Source organism: Gopherus evgoodei, chromosome 4, assembly GCF_007399415.2.
Source record: "Gopherus evgoodei ecotype Sinaloan lineage chromosome 4, rGopEvg1_v1.p, whole genome shotgun sequence".
Taxonomy (NCBI): domain Eukaryota; kingdom Metazoa; phylum Chordata; order Testudines; family Testudinidae; genus Gopherus; species Gopherus evgoodei.
In genome coordinates this window covers 64,921,047-64,942,041 of record NC_044325.1, presented here as the reverse complement: position 1 = coordinate 64,942,041, position 20,995 = coordinate 64,921,047, and the positions used below count along the sequence as shown (strand labels likewise).

Below are 20,995 nucleotides of genomic sequence, written 5' to 3'. Positions count from 1 at the left end.
AAGACCAGATCTACCAGGGATTTGTGCAAACTTCCCATTGACATCAGTGGAAGATTCAGTGTGGATTGAGGGAGTAATGGAGTTTGGGATTTATAACCCACTCATGTGTCTGACAAAGTGGGTATTAACCCACGAAAGCTCATGCTCCAATACGTCTGGTAGTCTGTAAGGTGCCTCAGGACTCTGTCACTTTTTACAGATGCAGACTAACACGGCTACCCCTCTGATACTTGAACTCACTCCATGAATCATAATTTAAAGATGGAATTCAGGGCTCTCCACTGAAGGAGTTTGACACTCTTGGTTTAGAGGGACTCTAAACTGACGTAAACTCTGCCTTCCTCCACCTCCTTCAACATGTATGGTGTTCAGCTTAGACTCCCTTAACAGTTTAGTTTAGACTCACACTCTCTTACTACTGTGCAAGTCATCTGCATCTTACGCATACACATCCATGTCACAGGAGGTTTTTAAGAACAGGTTAGACAAACACGTGTTGGAGATGGTTTTGGTTTACTTGGTCCTGCCTCAGTACCAGGGGCTGGACTAGAGGATTTCTTTAGGTTCCTTCCAGCTCGACTTTTCTACGATTTCATCCCTCTGAATTTGGTCCTCTGAATGTAAGTGAATCTAAGGGAGCGTAAATTGATGTAACTCATGCCTGAGGAACCACAGGGAAAGAAGAAGTTAATAAGTAAAGCAACTACACAGAGGGTATCAGAAGGTGGAAGCTAAAGCACAAACGCTACTGTAACCCACACCTCCTGCTCCATGTAACCCAAGTTAGACTCCCCTGCACATGGGTAAATGGGTGTAAATGGATCTAGGGAAGTCTAGTGTAAGGAGATCTGATTCCCCTCACATACCAGTGTCAGCCAGAGTAGACTCAGGCCTAGGGGAATCTATTTTACAATCACTATACACATCACCTGAACTTGGCCCACAAACTGTGCGCCTTGGGGCGAGGGTAACGGAGCAGTTCCATCCAGGCAGCTGCAGGATGAGAGCGATTAGGAGAGGGAAAACACCTAATAAGATGCTGAATTCAGTTCTTCCAATTGAATGCAGGTGTTTGCAAAATGTATTCCCGGATGCTTTAATAATTGATGTGAGTTCTGCTCCTTGGATTCGCTGCTCTGCGCAGTAGCTGATCCTACGGGGGGGGTTTTAGGACCCATGAGAACCTTCTTGAGCAGGAGGTGGGAATTCTATAAGGCAGCAAGAGTCCGAGCCTTAACATCAGAGCTGTCGCGGAGCCTGAGAGCGAGCGAGCGAGCGAGCGAGCTCCGCGCTGGGAGACGCACCCAGGACCCCACAGAGTCATGGATTGTCTCCCGCCTCTGGCCAGCCCGCTCCAGCTGTTGCTATGGCTCGCCACGCTAGGTGAGTGAAGTAACTTCTGCCCCCCGGCCGCGCAGAGTCCCTCTGACCCCCAGGCACCAAGCCCCCCCGACTTCCTTCCTGCCCCCGCTTTCTGTTAACTTTTGTCCACGGGGAGAGGACAACAAGGGGAAAGAAGCCGGCGGTGCCATTAGCTCGCTCCTGCCGGCTAGCGACTGAAATGCCGGCGGGGGGGCAGTTTGAGGAGGGCTGCGGCTGAGGGAGGTGAAATGAAGCCGTGGAAGGAAAGGTGCCTCTGGGGGGCAGAGAGAGGCTGGGCTGGGGGCGAGCGCACAGCTTAGGGGCGATGCAGTGTGGCGGGGAGCGGTTCGGGATGCGAAGGGGCGGCTTGGGACTTCCCACTCGCCGCGGCGCTCAGGCTGAGTTTCGCAGGGAGTCTCTGTCTATGGTGCGTTGCCAGCTTTGGTACCGAGCGGGAGGGACCAAACCGGGGTCGGCGGGGAGCTGCCAGGAGAGAAACGGGGGCAGCGAGTCACGCCACGAAAGCCTGGAAGGACAAGGCTCCGGGTATCTGCCAACGCGCCCTGCGTTCACGCGGTGCAGGAGATACAGCTGGGAATGCAACTGGGGACGGCGTCTGGTCGCTGGGGCTGCTGTCAAGCGAAGTAGTTGTGCTTCCCACCCTAGTACTGATCTGACTTCCCCGGGTGGGGGAACTATTGTTTTGCTCCTGCAGGGGGCTGGGTTCGGTCTTTGCTAGCTCTGGCTAAGTGCTAAAGAGATGTTGCATTTTGATTTTGCACTGGGCCATTCCAGGCCAGCGGCTTGGGAGCAGGTTTCAGCACTTATTGAAATGGAGACTTCTGCTTGCAAATAGCCTGGGCGAGGCCATCTATCAGTTGTGTTTCTGGCTGTGTGCCGCAGTTGGTCCCATTGGGAAGACCCCATAAGTTGGCACACCCGTTGTAAGCAGAGCTGCTGTATATTTCGTCTTCGGAGAGCCCGGGTTCTTTGGTTGCCTGTGGTCTGATTCAGAGCCCTTGAGTCTTGTTTCAGTCTCTGCTTTTGGGGCAGTGGTTTTCAAACTGCTGCCTGCGATGAAATTATACTTAAGTTTTCTCATAGTGCCTGTCCGTAGGCTCCTAATTTAAAGGGTGGCTGTCCTAGAAAGAGGCATATAAGAAAGGTGTATTTTTTAGAGGGCACAAGTAAGGAGCTAAAGCTAAACAAACATACAGTTTGTAAGCTCTGTTCTGCCATATGCCAAAAATATTCTCAATTGTCCAATAAGTGACTGGGACAGAGAGGTTTAACCACCTTAGTTGCTTTTATGGGCTTCAAAAGGGCGTAATCTGCCTTGGAGAAGGAAGTCCTGAGACTCGGCCCTTGTTTCATTTAGGGCCTGCTCCTGAGGGAGTCATGGGGAGTTTTGCTGATGACTTCAGTTGAAGCAGGATCGGGCTGTTCATGGCCACTTGTTTCCTGCTGGATTTAACCACCTTAAGTCCGGCAGTGAAGACAGCTCCCGCCCCATGCTGACTTTCTGCTGTCTGCCTGGTGAAATGCACATTCCTAGTGGGCCATGCCCTGAATGGACTATACCAGTGTCCCTCTCTTCTGCTGGTTTGAACTTTCAAAGTGCTTGTGCTTGGTGGGGGGGCAAAAGGTTTTAAAAAAAGCCCAGAAAATCATATGGCAGAAAGAAGCGCAAACCAGGGTGTTGCTGGGGAGGTACATTAGTCAGACCGGGGGAGCGGGGAAAGAGACCTGTGCTGCCTCTTCAGGGGCCAAAGTGGAGGCTATAGCCCTAAAACTCTGCTAGGGAGGGCAAGAGGAAACCAGACAGAATGATTGTCTAGAAAAGAGCCTAATTTTTCATCATCCGTGTTGTTCTGAATCCTCCCTGTTAGCAGGTTTCTCCTTGGAATTCCATGAAGGCCAAACCCCTAAAGAAGACTGAGTGCTGATGCACTCCCTTGATAGAAAGCTGAAATACCCTGTCAACAGAATTACAGACAAACATATGCCCTAGCAGAGCCTCCCGTTTCTAACACACTGTTTGCTCACAACTATACCATGCAGTCATTTTACTGCTGGAGGAGCAAGTGGTGGCTTACTGGTTATGGCTGCCACTCTACAGCTAAGGTTGCAGAAACTCTTCTGTTCAAACACTTGTTTTCAATCCTTTCTATTATCTGCAGTGAAATTTTTATGGGATGGGATTTCTCAAGTTTCATCTCAGATGAGAGAAGTTTTTTGGGTGGAAGAGTTTGAGTAACCTGTCCAGTCGCTTTTGACTTGTGCAACATTAGAGCAGTATTGGAATTAAGAATGTGCTGTTACTAGGTATCTCCTATCAACTTTCATTTCTTAGTAACCTTCTACTGGCAGCAGCCAGGGAGCTTTTCATGCTCTGTCTTTTGGGTTTGTCTAAACAAGAAAGTTACACTGGTTTAACTTAATGTGGAAATTGAAATGAGTTTCCTTAAATCAGTGCAAACCCCTGTGTGGACACTCTTATTTCAGTTTGAGTGGCTTATTTCGGTTTTGCTTAAGTTGCTTGAGAACAAGTTTTAGCACCTGAAATTAAACCAGTGTAACTTTCTCACGGAGATAAGTCCTTTCTCTGACATCTCAGGCATTTAGGTGTCTTTCCTTCCTTTCGCCTACCTGGAAGTGAACATGCTGTGAGAGGAGGTAACCCTTTCTCCTTCCTATTGTGGAATAGCCTTCCTTTTATTAGTCCCTCAGTCCCTTTTGTGCTACCCATAACAAAGACAGGTTTGTGGTTTCATTAGACCACTCCACTAGTCCCAGGCCAGGACAGCACCAAGTGATCCTTGAAAACTGTCTTAGAAGGAGGAGGATACAAGCTCCCTTACTAAATAGCAGGCTGTCTCTGGATATGATGTCCAGCTGAGGATGCATGGTATCAGGCACTGCTAACAGCACTGAAGGTGAAGCAGCTGAGGGAGAGTGCCAGTTTGGGATGCCTTGAAATGGAAAGGAACAGATCTTTAGGCATGAAGATTGGGGAAGTGGAGCGAATCTTTAAAGTACAATAGAGCAGGTGAGGCTAACTGGTGAGGAATTCTGTTTTCAGGGGAAACTCGGGAAGGTGTGAAAACAGGGGATTTTCAGCCTCTTATGCAGGGAGGACACATCCAGCAAACAAAGGCTGGAAAGAGGGTGGAACAAAGGAAGGACTCGCATGCACTGTTTTAAAGTCCTCCACTTTAGAAGACAGATGTGGCCCTTCAACTATGGGAGGCAAAATCCAACCATTTGTCCATGCTCCTCCGTTCATTACATTGCTAAAACACTGTGCTTGCTGCTCACTTAGAAACAGGGAGATTCAGTCAGAGCAAAGGATGTACCAGTTCAGTGACATCACACAAACTGCATACTGTAAGTGTGTGTTTGCAAGCTGTTTGTATATGTGCCTAGCAATGCATGATGTGCTTGTATATGTATGTGCCTCTATATGCTGTGTGTGACTATCTGTTTAGATGTGCTCTATCCTGTACTATGTACTTGCGTTTGTGTGCAAGTTCTTGTCTTCAAATTGGAGTGTGTGGCAATTATATTAGTGGTGGTTTTCTTTCCTGGAAGGAAACTCCTGCTTGTAATTCCATGTGGATCATGGCAACATTCCTTCTGGCCCCAGAAAAATAGTAATAGAAACAAAGATAACTTGAACTTTTCTTAAACTTTCATTGAAAGACAGAAGAAAGTGAGGGAAAAGAGACAGATAATCTTCCTGGAAACAGAAATAAACAGAAGGGAAATTAGAGGCTAAATTCTGATCTGATGTAAATTGATGTAGCTCCATTGACTTGAGTGGAGTTACACTAACTTGTATCAGCTGAGAATCTGGCCCTAGATATTTAAAGACCCTTGATCCAAAACTAAAACCTACTTAGCACAGTATGATTCCTGACCCAAGTGCTGGAATCACAGCAGGAAAACCACCACATTGATTACTGAACTAGACCAGGCTCACAGCCCTCCCCTGCGCCTGAGCATCAGTTCCTCCCCTCTCCCTCCCATTCATCTTGCTCCCCTTCCTGTCTCCTCTCCCACATTACAGCACTGGGTTCACTGTTGGCAAGACAGAACCTGTTGGTGCAGAGAAACAAAAGATGGAAAGGAATCCTTGTGTACAAAGCATCAGATAGGTGAAAGGTGTGAAAGCAGGGCTGTGTGAAACAGCAGAAGTGTGACCACAGATATGACACATGGCTGTATGGGTTGGAGGGGAATTCAAAGCCAGATAGCCAGACTGTGATCAGTACCGATGAGGGTGCAAGGAGCTTTCTCTGCCCCATGCACAGGGGTCAGCCACAGCCAGAGTCTAGGATCAGTGCCTACGTATGCCTTTGAAAAAGACAGTGGAGGTGGAACCAGAGCCTTGCACTGAATAGTGGAATTGGCTGACTGCAGGGTGGAGTGTACTTCCTAATGAGTGGCATGCCCTGGGCTAGGGCTGTAACTTATCTGCATAATCAGATCCATAATGAGCAGGGCCAGTGCAAGGATGCTTCGGCCCCTAGGCAAAACTTCCACCTTTCTCTCCTGGCAGCTCCCCACCGACCCCGGTTTGGTCCCTCCCGCTCGGTACCAAAGCTGGCAACGCACCACAGACACAGACTCCCTGCGAAACTCCCACCTTGCACCCTCCCCGCCCCTCTACACTCCTGCCTTGAGGCGCCCCCTCCCACGGGAGCTCTGCCCTGAGGCAGCCCCCTCGCCCCAGCTCACCTCTGCTCCACCCATGAGCATCCCAAGCACACCGTAGCTGCTTCACTTCTCCCGCCTCCCAGGCTTGCGGCCCCTAAGCTGATTGGCACCACAAGCCTGGGAGGCAGGAGAAGTGAAGCAGCTCCTCCCCGAGCATGCCATCGCTGCTTCACTTCTCCCGCCTCCCAGGAGGCTTGCAGTGCCAATCAGCTTAGGCGCCACAAGCCTGGGAGGTGGGAGAAGTGAAGTGGCCACAGCATGCTTGGGGAGGAGGCGGGGCAGGGGTGAGCTGGGGCAGGGAGTTCTCCTGCTAGTTGCCCCCCCCCGCCTTACTTGCTGCAGGCAGCCCTCCCCGCACTCCCCTGCCCCAGCTCCCTCCGCCTAAATGCCAGAGGCGACCGGGATGGCCGAAGATCTGGCCGCTGCGGTCGCTGCTGAAGAAAATGGTGCCCCCAAAATGCCAGTGTCTGAGGCGATCGCCTAGGTCGCTTAAATGGTTGCACTGGCCCTGATAATGGGGACTGGGTAACAAAGAAATAACATTGGCTTAGCATAGAATTAAGGGAGATTGAACAGCCACCTCCATCAGCAAGAAGGGAACTCTTACTCCAGTGTCTAACATAGAGAAGAGCTCTGATTTATCTCCATTGAATTTCCAGGCCAAATAGAACTCCATTAAGGAGTTGGTAGTGATTCTATATTTGAGCCTTCAAGGTAGTGTTGGTTGAAAAACATGAAACTCTTCACGACCATTTTTGTCAATATATTTTTCTCACTTCTAATTAAAAAAAAATGGATGTAAAGTTTCTAACCAGATTTACTTAAGGGAAAGAAACCTTAATGTCCTAGATTGTAACAAATAATACTAAATGCATCTATTAGAAAAGGAGGACATTCAGAATTAAGGTTTTAATATTTTTTTAGAAGTAGGGGAAATGTGGAAATACAGAACTGAAGTAACAAACAACCTGGGACTTTTCTGTTCCCACATCCCAACTCCTCTTCCAGGTAGAGGTGGATCCATATCGGTCATAAGCACCACAGATTTACAGCGAGTCAGTGTGTGAAATCCCTTATCCCTTGGCATTTCACCCAGGAATGATGCCTATTTGTATGTGTTAATCTACCTAGTTGTAGCATAGCGGGTCTATCAGAATATAGAGAACAAGCCTGTGAGAGTATATGGGGCTTAAGATGTCCACAGCTATCCACTGTTTATATTAAAAGTTTGAAATGGTAAAATTCCCACTTACAGGCAGAAGGGAATAAGATTGGGATGGGGCTGGATGGGTTTTGTGTGTGTGTGAGTGAAAATTGAGATGTTTGTGTTCCTCTCGTTAGGGAAAACATTCTCTGAGTATAGTTTGCATACACATTGATGGTGGGTTACACATTGACTGGTATACTGAGTAAGATACAAAGAACAGGGTTAGACTAACACAGCTTATGCTGTCAGTGTTGAAAATGAATATTGTGCAGGCATAAGACTCATGATTTAGTTGAGGATGTTTGAGTACCTTGACTCTGCAATTCCATCCTTTCCTGGGTTTGTTTTCATTGTAGTTATGTTAACTTTAATCTGTTTCTTCTAGACTTCCATTATTTGTGGTTTTCCTTAATTTTTCACACTACAACATTCTTTGGGTCCTCCCCCGTTAAGTGGTTAATGCATGTTTGCTATTGTAATAGAAGTTCAACAAACTTTTTTCTTGGGAATTTCCTTAGGCTTATAAAAAAGGTATTTTAAGATTTGTCCTGACATTTGATTGTGTGTTGTTGGTTTATGGAATCCATGTCTCTGCATTTGTAACATTTTTAAAGCACATGATTTGCCACATGAATGCTTTTATGCTTTATATACCCTTCAGAACTGCTTCACGTGTTCATAAACTCTGCAAAACTGGGGGTTTGTAATCCCCGTAGGAGCCTGGGCAGCATTTAAAATTTCAAATCAGGAACTGGCATAAAGATTGGCACTTTAGCTATAGATTTTTAAGAAGTCATAGTAGATCATAAAGGCTACAAGCCATGATGCAGTATTCACACCTGGCAACAAATGTTTGGAACTGTTGACCAAGGATTGTGGTGGAGACTCCATCACTGACAACTTGTAAGTCAAGATTGGATATTTTTCTAAAAGCTCTGCTCTAGGAATTATTTTGGAGAAGTTCCATGGCCTGTGTGATCACAATGGGCTCTTTTGGCTTTGGAATCTAGGAATCTGCCTCTATCTTCTCTCATTCAATACATCCCACTCCCAGGACCAGGAATAGAACAGAAGAATCCTCACTTTCGGCCCCTGCTTTCACTCACTTATGAGACCCAACTCCACTTCCGGGAAAAAGTTTGGCTAAAATATGCATTTTTCAGAAAATTATTTGCCACAATAAATAAATTGAAAACATTCCCCAGCTCTAGTTATAAGTGAACAAAAAATGTTATGAGAATTTTCCCCAAAAAGTAGTTCTAATTTTTCTGTCTGATATCTGAGTTGGTCCAATTCATCTCAAAAATAGAAAGGCAAAACATTTCTGGCTACAGACTCTCTGCAGTAATGGGTACAAAGGAAAGATCTGAATGTTTTTCCTCACTACCCTCAATATTAGCATCATGGTATCATTTTTGCAGACTGGTGCTTTGGCTATCTAAGTAGTTTTAAAATACATCCATGCAATGAAAATTCATCTCTACTCAAGAGCTGTAATGCATTCACTTCCTGCTACCAAACACACATACTCACCCTTTCCTTTTCATGCTGTTCTTGCTGCTTCAAGGCTCTTAGAAAATACTTTCTGTTCAGTTACCTATTTTCGTCTTTCGTGTTTGTTTTCTCTGAGAGATCGGGGGCAGTTTTTCCACTGCAATCCCAAAATATTCCTGTCCTTTTTCCAGGTCAATATGGAAAACAAAATCTGTTTAATTTTTTATAATACCGCCAACTTATTTTGGATCCCATTTCTGCACTGATACTGGGAGCTGAAAAGATGTGGAGGGAATTCATTCATTTCTTGTTCCATATTTTTCCTCCAAAATCTCTGACTTGCAAAACTCAAACGGTTAACAACAATATTTTTACTAATCAGCTCATTATTACTTGAGTACAGATGTAAGTAAGGTTTAGGGTGACCAGGTAGCAAGTGTGAAAAATCTGGACGGGGGTAGGGGGTCATAGGTCCCTATATAAGAAAAAGCCCAGAATATCGGGACATCTGGTCACCCTAGTAACATTCATGTTAATATCAGAAATGGTTACATCTACCTTATCCTTTCCTAGCTACTGACATGAATACCATTGTGACTGTATCAACATTAGACAAGTATCAATTTTAGTAACATTTATGACTATATTCCTGTTTTCTATGAAGCCTCAGTAGAAGTATCGTGTATGCCTGTTTCAGTGTATATGTTTGTCATTAATGTACAGACAGTGTTGTAGGACATCTTTCCCATCTCCCCAGTAAATGTAGACATTTAAAATGTAGAATTGCTGACTTTTTCCAATAGACTTTTTAGGGATCATGAGGGTAAGATTAGTAGTGAATAAACCTCTTCATATTTTCAAAGTTCAGGCTACAGTAAGCTAAACACTCAAACATTCAGATGCTCAACTACTTGAACCTTTTGATTTTGCAAAACTGACTGGGAAATCTGAGAATGAGCTTCATCAACAGATTTCCAGGACTTCCATGTGTGATTGTAGCCAGAAATGGCCCAAGAAGCATCTTTAGTGGAATTCTTCTGATTTTTGGTCCTAGCCAGAGTTTGGCCATTTAAAAGAATATGAAAATGAAAGGGAAAAGTGAACCACTGCTAAGATTTTTTTTTTGAAGCATTTGAATAAGATCACATTTGATTTGGGACATGTTGGATAACATGGGAAGGGTGCGACTCTTATTTTTCTTGAACAGGTTCACCAAGCTCTAAGGTAGGAGGAAAAAAGCGTGCTCAATTGGCTATTCCAATTCCATTCCACTGTGGGGAAACAAATGCTAGATATGAAACTTGTTGACAAGCACACTAACCTCCCAACATCAATTTGTAACATCACAAAGACAATTTACAAAGCCAGCAGTAGATATTTTTCTTACTATTGGGACCTGAACTTGTTTCCATGGGAGTTGATAGCAAAACTACCATCAGCTTCAGTGGGTGCAAAATCAGGCCCTTTGCCTTTTAAGTTTATATTGGATTTTAATTAATTTTAAAGAAATACAGAGAAACAGTAGATTCACCAGACCCCATAGAGCCCTAAAATAAGAAATCGCTTTCCTTTTAGCCCCATGGCTGAAATAGGCAGCTGTTTTCAGATTTGACCAAGTCACAGAGAGGCTTATGGCTAAGTAAAGAAACCTTTATGCAGCTGGGGAGTGCATTGAAGTTGTTCTGAAGAGAAAGGGTAGGACTAGATTTATCTCCTTAAAGAGAGGCAGCCAAATAGTTTAGGGCCTAGGCTTAGGTTTTATAAACAAAAGGTTTTATAGACTCTGTTCACAGAAACTTTTTCATGATTTTTGAAAAACACGTCAACCATATTTTAAAAAACAAAACAAACCCTTAAATATTCCTTTCTAGAGACCCCAGTTCCAAAGGATTAGGCTAGTGTTTGAGAACTAGGAAGTGGAACTGAAGACCTACTTAGTTTCTCTTCATGAGCTGAGTGAAATGTAAAGGGTAAATAAGTAGAATAAATGGTGATCAAAAAGCAGTACTGGCCAACCCCCAAGCATTCAAGAGGTCATACACCAGCCTCTCCACCCACCACCTGCCTCCCAAAAATCATGAGATTAAAAATTGTTTTTATGTGCTTTCTGGGTTTTGGGCCTTTTTATAGTTTTTGTTTTCAAGCTTTTTTCAACAATCCTGAAGCCCTGAAACTTTTTTGAACAAGGACTGTGATTTTTCATGTAAATAGCCTGACTCCAGGAGCTGGGCCATTAAGAAAAACGCCTAATGTCATGAGAATTGGCAGCACTGAGGTGATGGTAATTCTTTCAGTTTTACTAACCATAAAGTGTTACTGAAAGCACATGTAGGGAACATTTTTAAATCAGCCTTTCCTTGTTGACCTCACCTAAAGCAGGACAGGTGAACTGGAAAGAAGCACTATCTAACATTTAGAACAGGGGAGTGAGAGTCAGGATTCCTGGAATCTGTTCCCAGTTCTGCCACTGAGTTGCTATCTGATTTTTGGCAAGTCACTAAACCTCAGTACCTCATTTTCCCCATCTGTAAAATAGGGACAATACCATCTACCACTTGGGGGTGATGGGAGCCTTAAATCCTTAATGTTTGTGAAGAACTTTCTGACCCTCCAAAGCAGGTGCAATACAGTGCATAGCATCATTACTTGTTGTTATATATTTTATATACTATGCCCTATTATCTATTGCAAAAGTAACCCTGAACTCAAATTCAAGCAGATACTGGAATATTTTACTTTAAAATGTGTATTTGTCATTCTTGTTTCACCATGTATCTTCTGTTATGGATACAGGCTTTCAAATACATTTCCCCTGTTACACCTGCAAAGGCAATAAAGCATCTCTTTAAAGACTCTCTCTCCACATAGCTAAGGTGCGTTTTTGTTATCTCATGACACACCCTGTTGCATGCTGTGCCTTCAGGATAGCAGATGTAAGCAGTGGTGGAATCTCCACCCGTTTCAGTGGTGACCTGACACTTTCCATGCCAGTTCTGCCATCTATGACTTTCTGTTGATCTTCCAGATACAGTTTCATCTGGAGGCACAGGGATTTACACAAAGTTTAACAGCAGGAAGAGCAAAAGGGAGAGCATAGCTACAGCTGCTAGGGATGGGCTTCTAGGTTAAACAGCACTCGATGCCCTTTCAAAAAGACTGGTGTGTTGTCAGTGCTGATTGCTCCTCCTTTAAGGAAGCACCCAGCTCTGGTGAGAGAGCCAAAAGCTCGGACTCCTCCTCATTCTTCAGTGAATTCAATGTTGGGTCTTGGAACCCTTCTACTAAACCTCTGCTCTATCCCTCACTGCAGCACATGGCTTTACAGCTCTTCCTCCTACTCCTGTACCATGCTTGTTGCCTTCTGCTGTAGCCTGTTCTCCCACTGCTAGTTTGATGTTTCTGTAACATGGTGCACAGGAGTATCTAGCAAGTCTTCAATGGTTAAGTTTATGTGACCGTGCCTAGTATTCACCACTCTTCCTCAGTACATGTGTGTGGGTGCACACCTTTTCTCCCTCTTGCTTCACTCAATCACAGCTGGCTGGATCTTTAAAAGAAAGCAAGGCAATTACTTAGTGTCTTCATGCCGTTCAATTTAAGCCCAGATTCTTTGGCAGCAAAAAGAAAAACAAAATATTTTTAAAAGGGTACAATCTGCTCAGTATGTGAATGTTTGCGGACACTGCTTATGCCAGCACAGGACTCTAGCTGTGATGCAAGGGAGAAGTTGAAATCTTGGCTGCCAAATTCTTAAACTCCCTGCTGAAAATTTTGTTCAGTTTTTACATTCCAGCTTCTTAGTGTCCTTTGAGTGCTTGTTTGATTGTTTTACTGCACTGGAATCCAGCTGGCATCAACAGGCACAGCTTTTAGGAAGCCCACATTGGGAGTCTCAGCTGGATATTATGGATAGGAACACACATTGCTGGAGTTTTGGCTGGCACTGTTAGGCTTACAGTGAGATTCCAGCTCATGTTGTGAGGAAGATCCTAGTGTTTGACTCACCTGGGATTGACCAGACACTGCTGTGAGGAAGATCACAGTACTGCGCATTTGGCCACCTTCAATTGGCAAGGAAACTGTATCCCTTTCTCTCAGACAGACCTGGCCACTGAAACAATGCCTTTGGCGGCCCCAGGCTGGATTATAGCTGGGCACTCCAATTAAGTCTGATTGAAAAGCCACATGGAAGTTTCATCAGGACTAGCATGCTGTAGCTTTCCACCTGACAGGGACATATCAGCAGAAGCATATCACACCAATGTCTAAGATGTGAACTGGCTTTTCAGCAGACTTCAGATTCACTTTATGATCCTAGTCGAGCTATGAAACAGTCATGGACAGAGATCTGGTGACCTTGAACTATTACTGTCTATACAACCCTTCCCAAAATACACTGATCCACAGGGATACTATTATGGTTACTCTTTCGGGTGCCAAGGAATGGGCATTTCTAAAGAGAACTCTTGGCCATGACCAGTGCTTGAAGTAGTCTGAAAAAGGTAGGGAAACTGAAGTAAATTGTCATGTACTCTGCATACAATTCACAAATTCTTGTATACATTTAATTTTTAGCTCATTAAGCTAGTTCTACTTGTTTTTAAATGAGGCAACAGGCCTCATACAAATTATTAAAATGAAATACATCCTGGGAGCTTGCAGGAAAGGGGCCTAGGGGATGCAATGAGAGACAGTGGGGTTGTGGGGAGTCTTTGGGAATAGGGGCCTGGCAGGCGCAGTGACATTCAGTGAGGTTGGGGTCTCTGGAGACAGTTTCAGCAGGGTTTAGGAGTCTCTGGGCTGGGAGTGCAGTGACAGTCAGTGGGAATGGGTGGGGGCTATCCTAGGTGTGCTACCTCTGCCCTTCCATCCTTGCCCTGTCCCTTCCTGCTGGTCTGGCTCACAGCCTGTCCCTACTAGATGCTTGGCAGCCAGCAGAGGAGGGTCCAGGCCCCCCTGGGTTGTCCATGTCCCCTCATGGCTTCTTCCTGCCTCTCCCCAGGTTCTAAGTTGTGTTGTTACCACATCTGCTGCTCCCCCAGAGACAAAAGCTCTCCTGTGCATGTGATGGACAGGTGGATGGGCCAATGAGCAGGCAGTGGCTGCCCAAGGGGGAGTGAAATGGAGGTCTGGGAACTGTCAGAGACTGCAGCTGTGATAGAAGTTCTGCACCCTTCAGTGATCCGGCAGCACTAGCTGTGGCATTTCCTTCCCCTCTACTTCCGCAGAGGTGACCAGGCTGAGCCCGTGGTGCACCATGCACATTGCACCTCTTGGCAAAGGCTGTTCCTAAACAAACACCACTTCAAAAAAAAAAACAAAAAAAACCCCTCCTTCAAACTGTTCTCATCCTCCCCAAATGCCTGTCCCCTACATCTTCCATAGGATTCTCTCTGGCCTGTGGAGGGAGAGGAGTTAATGGTCTTCTGATGGGTATGTCCTGTTCACAGCTGATGAAAGTTAACTGGAGCCAGAGAACAATTAGTGCAGCTGGTTGTCCTTGGCCCAGCTGAAGATTGAAACCCAGCTGGGTGGTGAGCGTACAGGAGGAAGGCCCAATGAGAAGAAGATAGCGGGGAGAGAAGGGAACAGCTCCACAGTCCATCTGTGGTTGTTAGAGAATGCAGGAAAGGCCTAGAGATACAGATACTGCAGGGTGGGACTGAGGGAAAGAGCCTGAAGGAAGCCCAGGGCAGGAAGAAGTCTGAGGGAGCAGGCCTTAGCTGCTTGCTACAGAGTCTGGACTGTAACCCTGAGAAGAGGGAGGGCCTGGATTTCCCCACTAGTCCACTGGAGAAGTGGTATGGAAACACCATGATACAAGCGGGAGAAGGATGACTGAGTTTGGAGCCAGGCCTCCAGCAAGACAGCCCTGGCAGGTTTTGCTCTGCACAAGGGAGGGAGGATAAACCTTCAAAACCTGGGAAGAGGTGAGGAATCTGTAGAGGAGTGAGCCTGGGTAGGTGTGATGAGTGATGTCTAGTTTATTAGACAGTCTTTTTTTATGCTGGGAGGCAGGGACTATATGCGCCCTTGTGGGGAGGGGGGAGTCATGAGAACAGGAAGATCACCACAGTGAGTGTTGGAAGATGAAAATGAGTTATGCCATACCCAGCTGCAAGTTCATTCCTTGACAGGGCTGTTTGCAGACAAGCAATGTGTTATCCTTTTTAATTACTGTGCCAGGCTCCTTGATATTGCACTAATAGGTGCCATACCAAGTCCTTAACTCCCACCTGGCATTTACAGGACAGTGCAATAAGCAAGTTCATGTTGCTTAAGATGAAGCTCACATGGCGATGGCTTTGAGCTGTGGTGTTCTGGGAAAGCCCTTGTCCTGCTGAAGGCCATGGTTAGCCCTGCTAAGAGACTGAGGAAGTAGTTAGCATTATGTCAGCTTCCCTTTCCCTGGGAGGAACTGTAGCATGCTAGAGCAAAGTTTATAGCCAGGGTAGTGGAAGCTCTTGGCTAGAGTATCCAAAGGCACCGTTGACTTTGAAATATGTATCCAGGTCTCTCTTTGCAGACACTAATTTGCTAATTATAGCTCAATTTCAGATTTTGTTATGATTTGAAGAGGCAAAATCCAGGTGTTGGGTGAGCAGCCGAAGTCCAAACATGATGATAAAGCATGGGGGTTTTTTAGATGACAGACTCACTAGATATAATGAAGCCAGCATGACAAGGAAGCCATAGTTGTTCAGCTAATTCATTTCCATCTCTCTAGTGTGTGCATGGAAGAGTTTGGGACTCTCAGGTTAAGGAAACCTCCCTGTTGTGCCTATTTGCTGATGGATACCTCTTCACCTTGCAATGTGCCTTTGGGAAGTGGCACCACACAGCTGTGCTGCCCCTGAAGCAGAGCAAGGCCCGAATTGACTCAGGCTGTCTACACTGCCACCGAGAGGTAGGATTCCCTGGCGCTCTGCAAGCTAGCTCAGGTACAAATAGCACAAATGTAGTCGCAGTAGCATGGGTAGCGGAAGCATGGCTGAGCTGTGCCAAGTGCAAACCTGCCTGAAATTGCTGGGTATGTACTTGGCACAGCTCAGTCGTGCATCTGCTGCCACTATCTGTGCTGCTGCAGCTACACTGCTATTAGTACGTGCACTGGCTCAGTGAGAGCTAGCATGTGTGGACGTGAGCAGAAGAATTACATCTCTAGCTCCTAGTATAGATGTACCCAAAGTTAGTTTAGCCTCTGCTTGCCCCTTACCTCTGGGAGAAGCAAGCTGTGCCAGCCTTCCCCTGGGATAGTTTAGTTTATTTCCCTCAATAGTCTGGCTCAGCTTATGCTGAGTGGTGCATTGGGTGGCAGAGCCAGGGCTCCACCCACCAGGGATGCTGGAAGAATTTCTATAGTGAGGGTGCTGAAAGCCATTGAACCAAACTGTAAACCCTGTAGATGATGGAAGCCACTTCAAGCCAGGGGGTGAGGCAGCACCTCTAGTTCTGGCACCTATGCAACCCACTCTCTCAGCCTGCCCACCTGTGTGGGATAGGGAGCAGCAGCCAGTGCTGGTTTCTCCCTCATGCTGTAACCTGCAATGCAGGTTAACTCACACAGGGGAGTAAAGGGAACCTTCACATCTCTTCCATCCCATTTGGGTGGGATGGCTGTCATCTTGACTGACACACTGGAGATCTCCAGAACTAGAAGCATGAGCTGCTACTGCTGGAGCTAAAGAATCAAGCCTCTGTAGCCAGGGGCTGTAACAACTCATCTGCTGTGATCAGCACAGAGGGGGACCTGTACCGCACACTCACTCATGGATTATATGGGCCCATAGGCTAGCTCATACTTAAGCGCAAAGGAGTCTGTCAAGTTCTAGCTTCATATACCCCAAACATTTTATAAAGAAATGGCACCCTCCTTTTTAAATGCGCAGTTCTGCATAGTGGGGATTGCTGGGGTTTCTTCACCAGCAGGGGACACCTTTCTGGACATAGCTAAAAGAGTCAGAGAAGGGACAACATTTTGCAGGAACAATAACATGATATGCAGCCTCTCACAGAAGTCCCCACTTAAAACATTGCTCAAGCCAGCAATGACTGAAAGCTGATTGCCTATGTAAAGAAGCTGGTAGCTTCAGACCATTTCCTGGCAAGCTGTTTCCACAAAGCATGGAGAGTGTTCTCATGCAATCTGCCTTGTCAATCCTGATGATCCAAAACAGGCTTAGGAAACACTTAAGAGGCTGAAGGATTAGCAGTGGAAACTGATCTGGACTGCAGCAACCATTGTGTCTCATGCCTTGCAATGCTGTGCTCTAGTAAATGTTTGGTTGGTTTGTTTTTTGTTTTTTATTTTGTTCTTGGAAGAAACAGTGCTGAGATGAGCTGTTCAGAAAGTTGAACAGCAATTATGTCTTTCTCTTATTGTTGTGGTATCTCTGCTTATACAGCACATGGTTACAAAATACCTCCAGAAAAAGTCAACTAGCAGCAGGCTTTCTCTCGTACCTGCAAACAGAGCTGTTCAATGGTGGTGGGAGGGGTTGTCTCCAATACTCTTCTTTTTTGGTGCCATTTTGCTTTTTAAGAGATAATCAATTCATCCATGGTCTGAAAGAGAGAAGGAAAGTTTTCCAAGAGTCTTTGTTTCTCACAGACACTCATCCTGTGTTCCTTGCTCTTTGATGCCCTCTCACTGATTTCATGCTGGTGTTGAGGGTCTTATGTGGCATGCCCAGTGTTATGGACTCAAGGATCTTCAAGGGAAATGACACAAGCGAGGGGCCCATGTTTTGGAATGGAATGGAATGGATTGGATCAGCACTGCTGCAGTCCAGTTTACAGTCAGTTCTCACTAAGTCACTGAGTTATCCACAGATATTTCTCTCAAAGCTGTTTGAATGTGAGAATCAGAGGTTGCCCAGGCATGCCTCAGTGTATGTTATAAAGAACAGAAGGAGATTGATCATATTGCAACCACCATGTCCTTGCAGAGAGAGCTTTTTGGAAACTACTGTAAAACTTTTCAAAAGTCTGAAGCTCATCCTTGAGCTGGGGGGAACTAGAGGCAATAAATCCGAGGCACTCATCCTGGGGTTACACCCAAGAATTTTGTTCAAAAAGTAGAATAAGGTTTTTCACACCAAATATCTAATTTCAGGAGATCTCAGATTTGGGGGGTGATAGTCCCAAACTCTGCCCACTGATCTGGCTTCTCAGGTGAACAGGACATAAAGTGTCACAATAAGATGGTACACTCAGTAGATTGTGTACCGGTTCATCAGGGTGAAAGTAACTGAGGACACTTACAGGTACAGGGAGGGGGTGGGGTCTCAGGCAGAAGGGGTGGGGCTGAGGGGTCAGCATTCTCCAGCTAGCCCTTGGCCCGCACCACCTGGTGCTCCCGTGTTGATTTAAAGGGCCTGGAGCTCTAGATGCCAGGGCCTCAGGCCCTTTTAAATCACCGACCCCAGGGAGCTGCTCCCTTTGGTCTGTCCTGCCCGTCAGTGGCAGGGGAGCAAAAGGGGTAGGGATGTTAAAGTGCTGCAGGCTCCTGTGCTGCAGCAGCACTTTAACATTAGTGGGCCCACCAATGGGGGTGTGGAGAGTGCAGCAACGTTAAAGTATTGTCGTGGCAAAGGACCATCCTTAAAGCACTGGCACAGCAGCGCTTTAATGTCCCTGCCCCTTTTTACTCCCCTGTCAGCGGCTCAGCCGGTACAGACCCTACCAGCAGGGCTGCCGACAGGGGAGGTGCGGGGTGGTGGGGGGGAAGGGGCAGCAATGTTAAAGCATTAAATGAATAAGGGCAATTCTTATCTCTGGGAGCTAGTGTTTCAGGCCACCTGCAGACTTGGGTTCACATTTTGAAATTTATCTTTTACATTTAGATCCTGGAGCGTATGACAGTAGCCACTTAAACTAAGTACCAAGCTGCCATGAGCTAGTCCAATTTGATCTCTGCCTTTTGGTGTGTGCAGAAAGCCCCAACACCAAGGCTCCATGAGTCAGTATGACTTATGCAGGATTCTCTTCCCACCATGCTAATCACCCTCCAAGTTTGAAGAGAATTCTGTTTCTACTGTGGAGCACATTTAATCCTGGGAACTTCTATAGTACTGTAGGCATGCCTCAACCCCAGCTTGGTGAGGGTAGTGCCCTCAGCTTGTAAACCTCTAGGACCAGTATGAACAGGATGATTCCTTCCTCCTTGGTCCCAATAGAGCACATAGAGTCTGAGTTAGGCCCTGTCTACACTGGCAAGCTTCTCCACAGTAAAGCAGCTTTCTGCAGTGCAACTCCTGAGGTGTGTACACTGCCAAACCACTTAGTGCACAGAAACCGCACAGTTGCAGCGCTCCTAAGAAAAACCAGTCTGAGAGGCGTACAACTTTCTGCACTGGGGGTACAGCGCTGCAGTGCCAGTGTAGACACCCTGGTCGATTTACAATGCTGCAATTGGCCTTTGGGAAGTGTCCCACAATGCCTGTTCTTGCCTCTCTGGTCATCGGTTTGAACTCTATTGCCCAGCCCTCAGGTGACCAACTATGAGCCCCACTCCTTAAATTCTTTGGGAATTTTGGAAGTCCCCTTCCTGTTTGCTCGGTGATGCATGCAGTGGACTTAGCACATCTTTCCATGTGACTATTCCTGCTCCATGCACCAGGCAATCCCCCACTTTGAGCAGTGCCGAACTGCTGGACCTCATCAGCATTTGGGGAGAGGAGGCTGTCCAGTCCCAACTGTGCTCCAGCTAAGGGAATTATGATACCTATGGACAGATGTCATGATGTATGACAGAAAGGGGCCATGACCGGGATGCACTACAGTGCAGGGTCAAAGTGAAGGAGCTGTGGAATACCTACCACAAGGCATGGGGTGGAAACAACTGCTCTAGTGCTGTGCCTATGAGCTGCCAGTTCTACAAAGAGCTGGATGTGATATTTGGTGGTGACCACACCTCCACTGTGAAGGCCACTACAGATATTTCAGTGGCTCGCCTGCCAGTCAAGAGTGGACCAAGCCAGGAGGAGGAAATCTTGGATGAGGAGGGGGAGGGAGACCTAGAGGCAGAGGATGACTCTGAGGTCAGAGATGCATACAGCCAGGAGCTCTTCTGTACCCTGGAGGAGGCTAGCCAGTCACAGCTGTTGGATCTTGGCGAAGCGCGAACAGGAGAGGAGGCCCCTGGTAAGTGGATTTGATTTTGGGAATTGTTGAAAAGAGTTGTTGGGGGCAGGAGGGTTGCAGAAAGAAGGCTTGTCTGTCTGATGTGCGTTCCACATGCCTAGTCTGAGCGGTGGAACAGGCTGTTGATTGATTGCCTCCCTCACTTCACAGGAATCTGCCTCAGATCTCCAGGAAACTCTCATGGAGATACTAGACAATCCGCTGCCCCAGGTTCTTTGGCAGAGCTGCTTTGTTTCTTGCCCCATTAACAGTAACTTTCCCACGCCATTTTGCCTTCATGGGGTAGGGGTGGGGTGAAACCATTGCTGCCCACAGGCGAGCCACATAAGGGCCTGGGCAGAAGCTGCAGTCTTGGAGAAGACTCCCTTGATTCCCTGCTCACCCTCAGCAGTGAGATCTTCCATAATCACATTCTGTGGAAAATATGGGGACAGGAATGATTATCAGGCCCCCTCTACAGTGCTGGCTCTCCCCAAGAGCCACATGTACAGTTGGGTCCAGGAACACTGATTTTTACCCTGCCCCTGTGGCTACTCACCATTTGGGGGTCTTGTGGCTCATGTGTGCTTGCCTGGGGTCAGCCAGTTAGTGACACAGATGTGTGAATACTGCTTGTGTTAAATCATCAAATCAGTGTTGCCTGCATTGCAAACAATACTGCTTCTGTAAAATGTTGCGTTTAAACTTGATAGAGCTGACCTTGGGAGCCCAGCCCCTCTCTTTGTTACCGCTGGCTGAACGGCTGTACAGAACTAGAAAGTGGCCATGAAGAACCAAGGAGGACTTTCTGCGTGATGTTATGATACACTCTGCTGCCGAGAAACAGGAATTGAAGGAGTGGTGGGACAATGAGAAGAGACTGAAAGGCAAATGCGGCATGCCAGAATGAAGCTACAAAGCAGCTCTTAAATGTTATGGAGTGACAAATGGACATGCTCCAGGTAATAGCACTGCAAACCTAGCAGCTCCACACTCGCCCTCCCCTGCAGTCACTGACACACAACTCTTCCCCAGGCACCACCAACACACTTATCTAGCTCCTGGCTCCCGTCTGTACCCACAGCATTC

At 46.5% G+C, this 20,995-nt stretch overlaps 1 protein-coding gene across 1 annotated transcript in view; it reads left to right on the top strand.

Moving 5' to 3' along the window:
- Positions 1 to 1,276: 1,276 nt before the first annotated feature.
- LTK (leukocyte receptor tyrosine kinase) overlaps positions 1,277 to 20,995 on the top strand; it is a 163,375-nt gene continuing 143,656 nt past the window's right edge. Inside the window, 1 exon segment of the mRNA XM_030559520.1 lies at positions 1,277 to 1,383. Within this exon segment, the coding sequence (XP_030415380.1) occupies positions 1,323 to 1,383 (61 nt within the window). The 5' untranslated portion in view covers positions 1,277 to 1,322.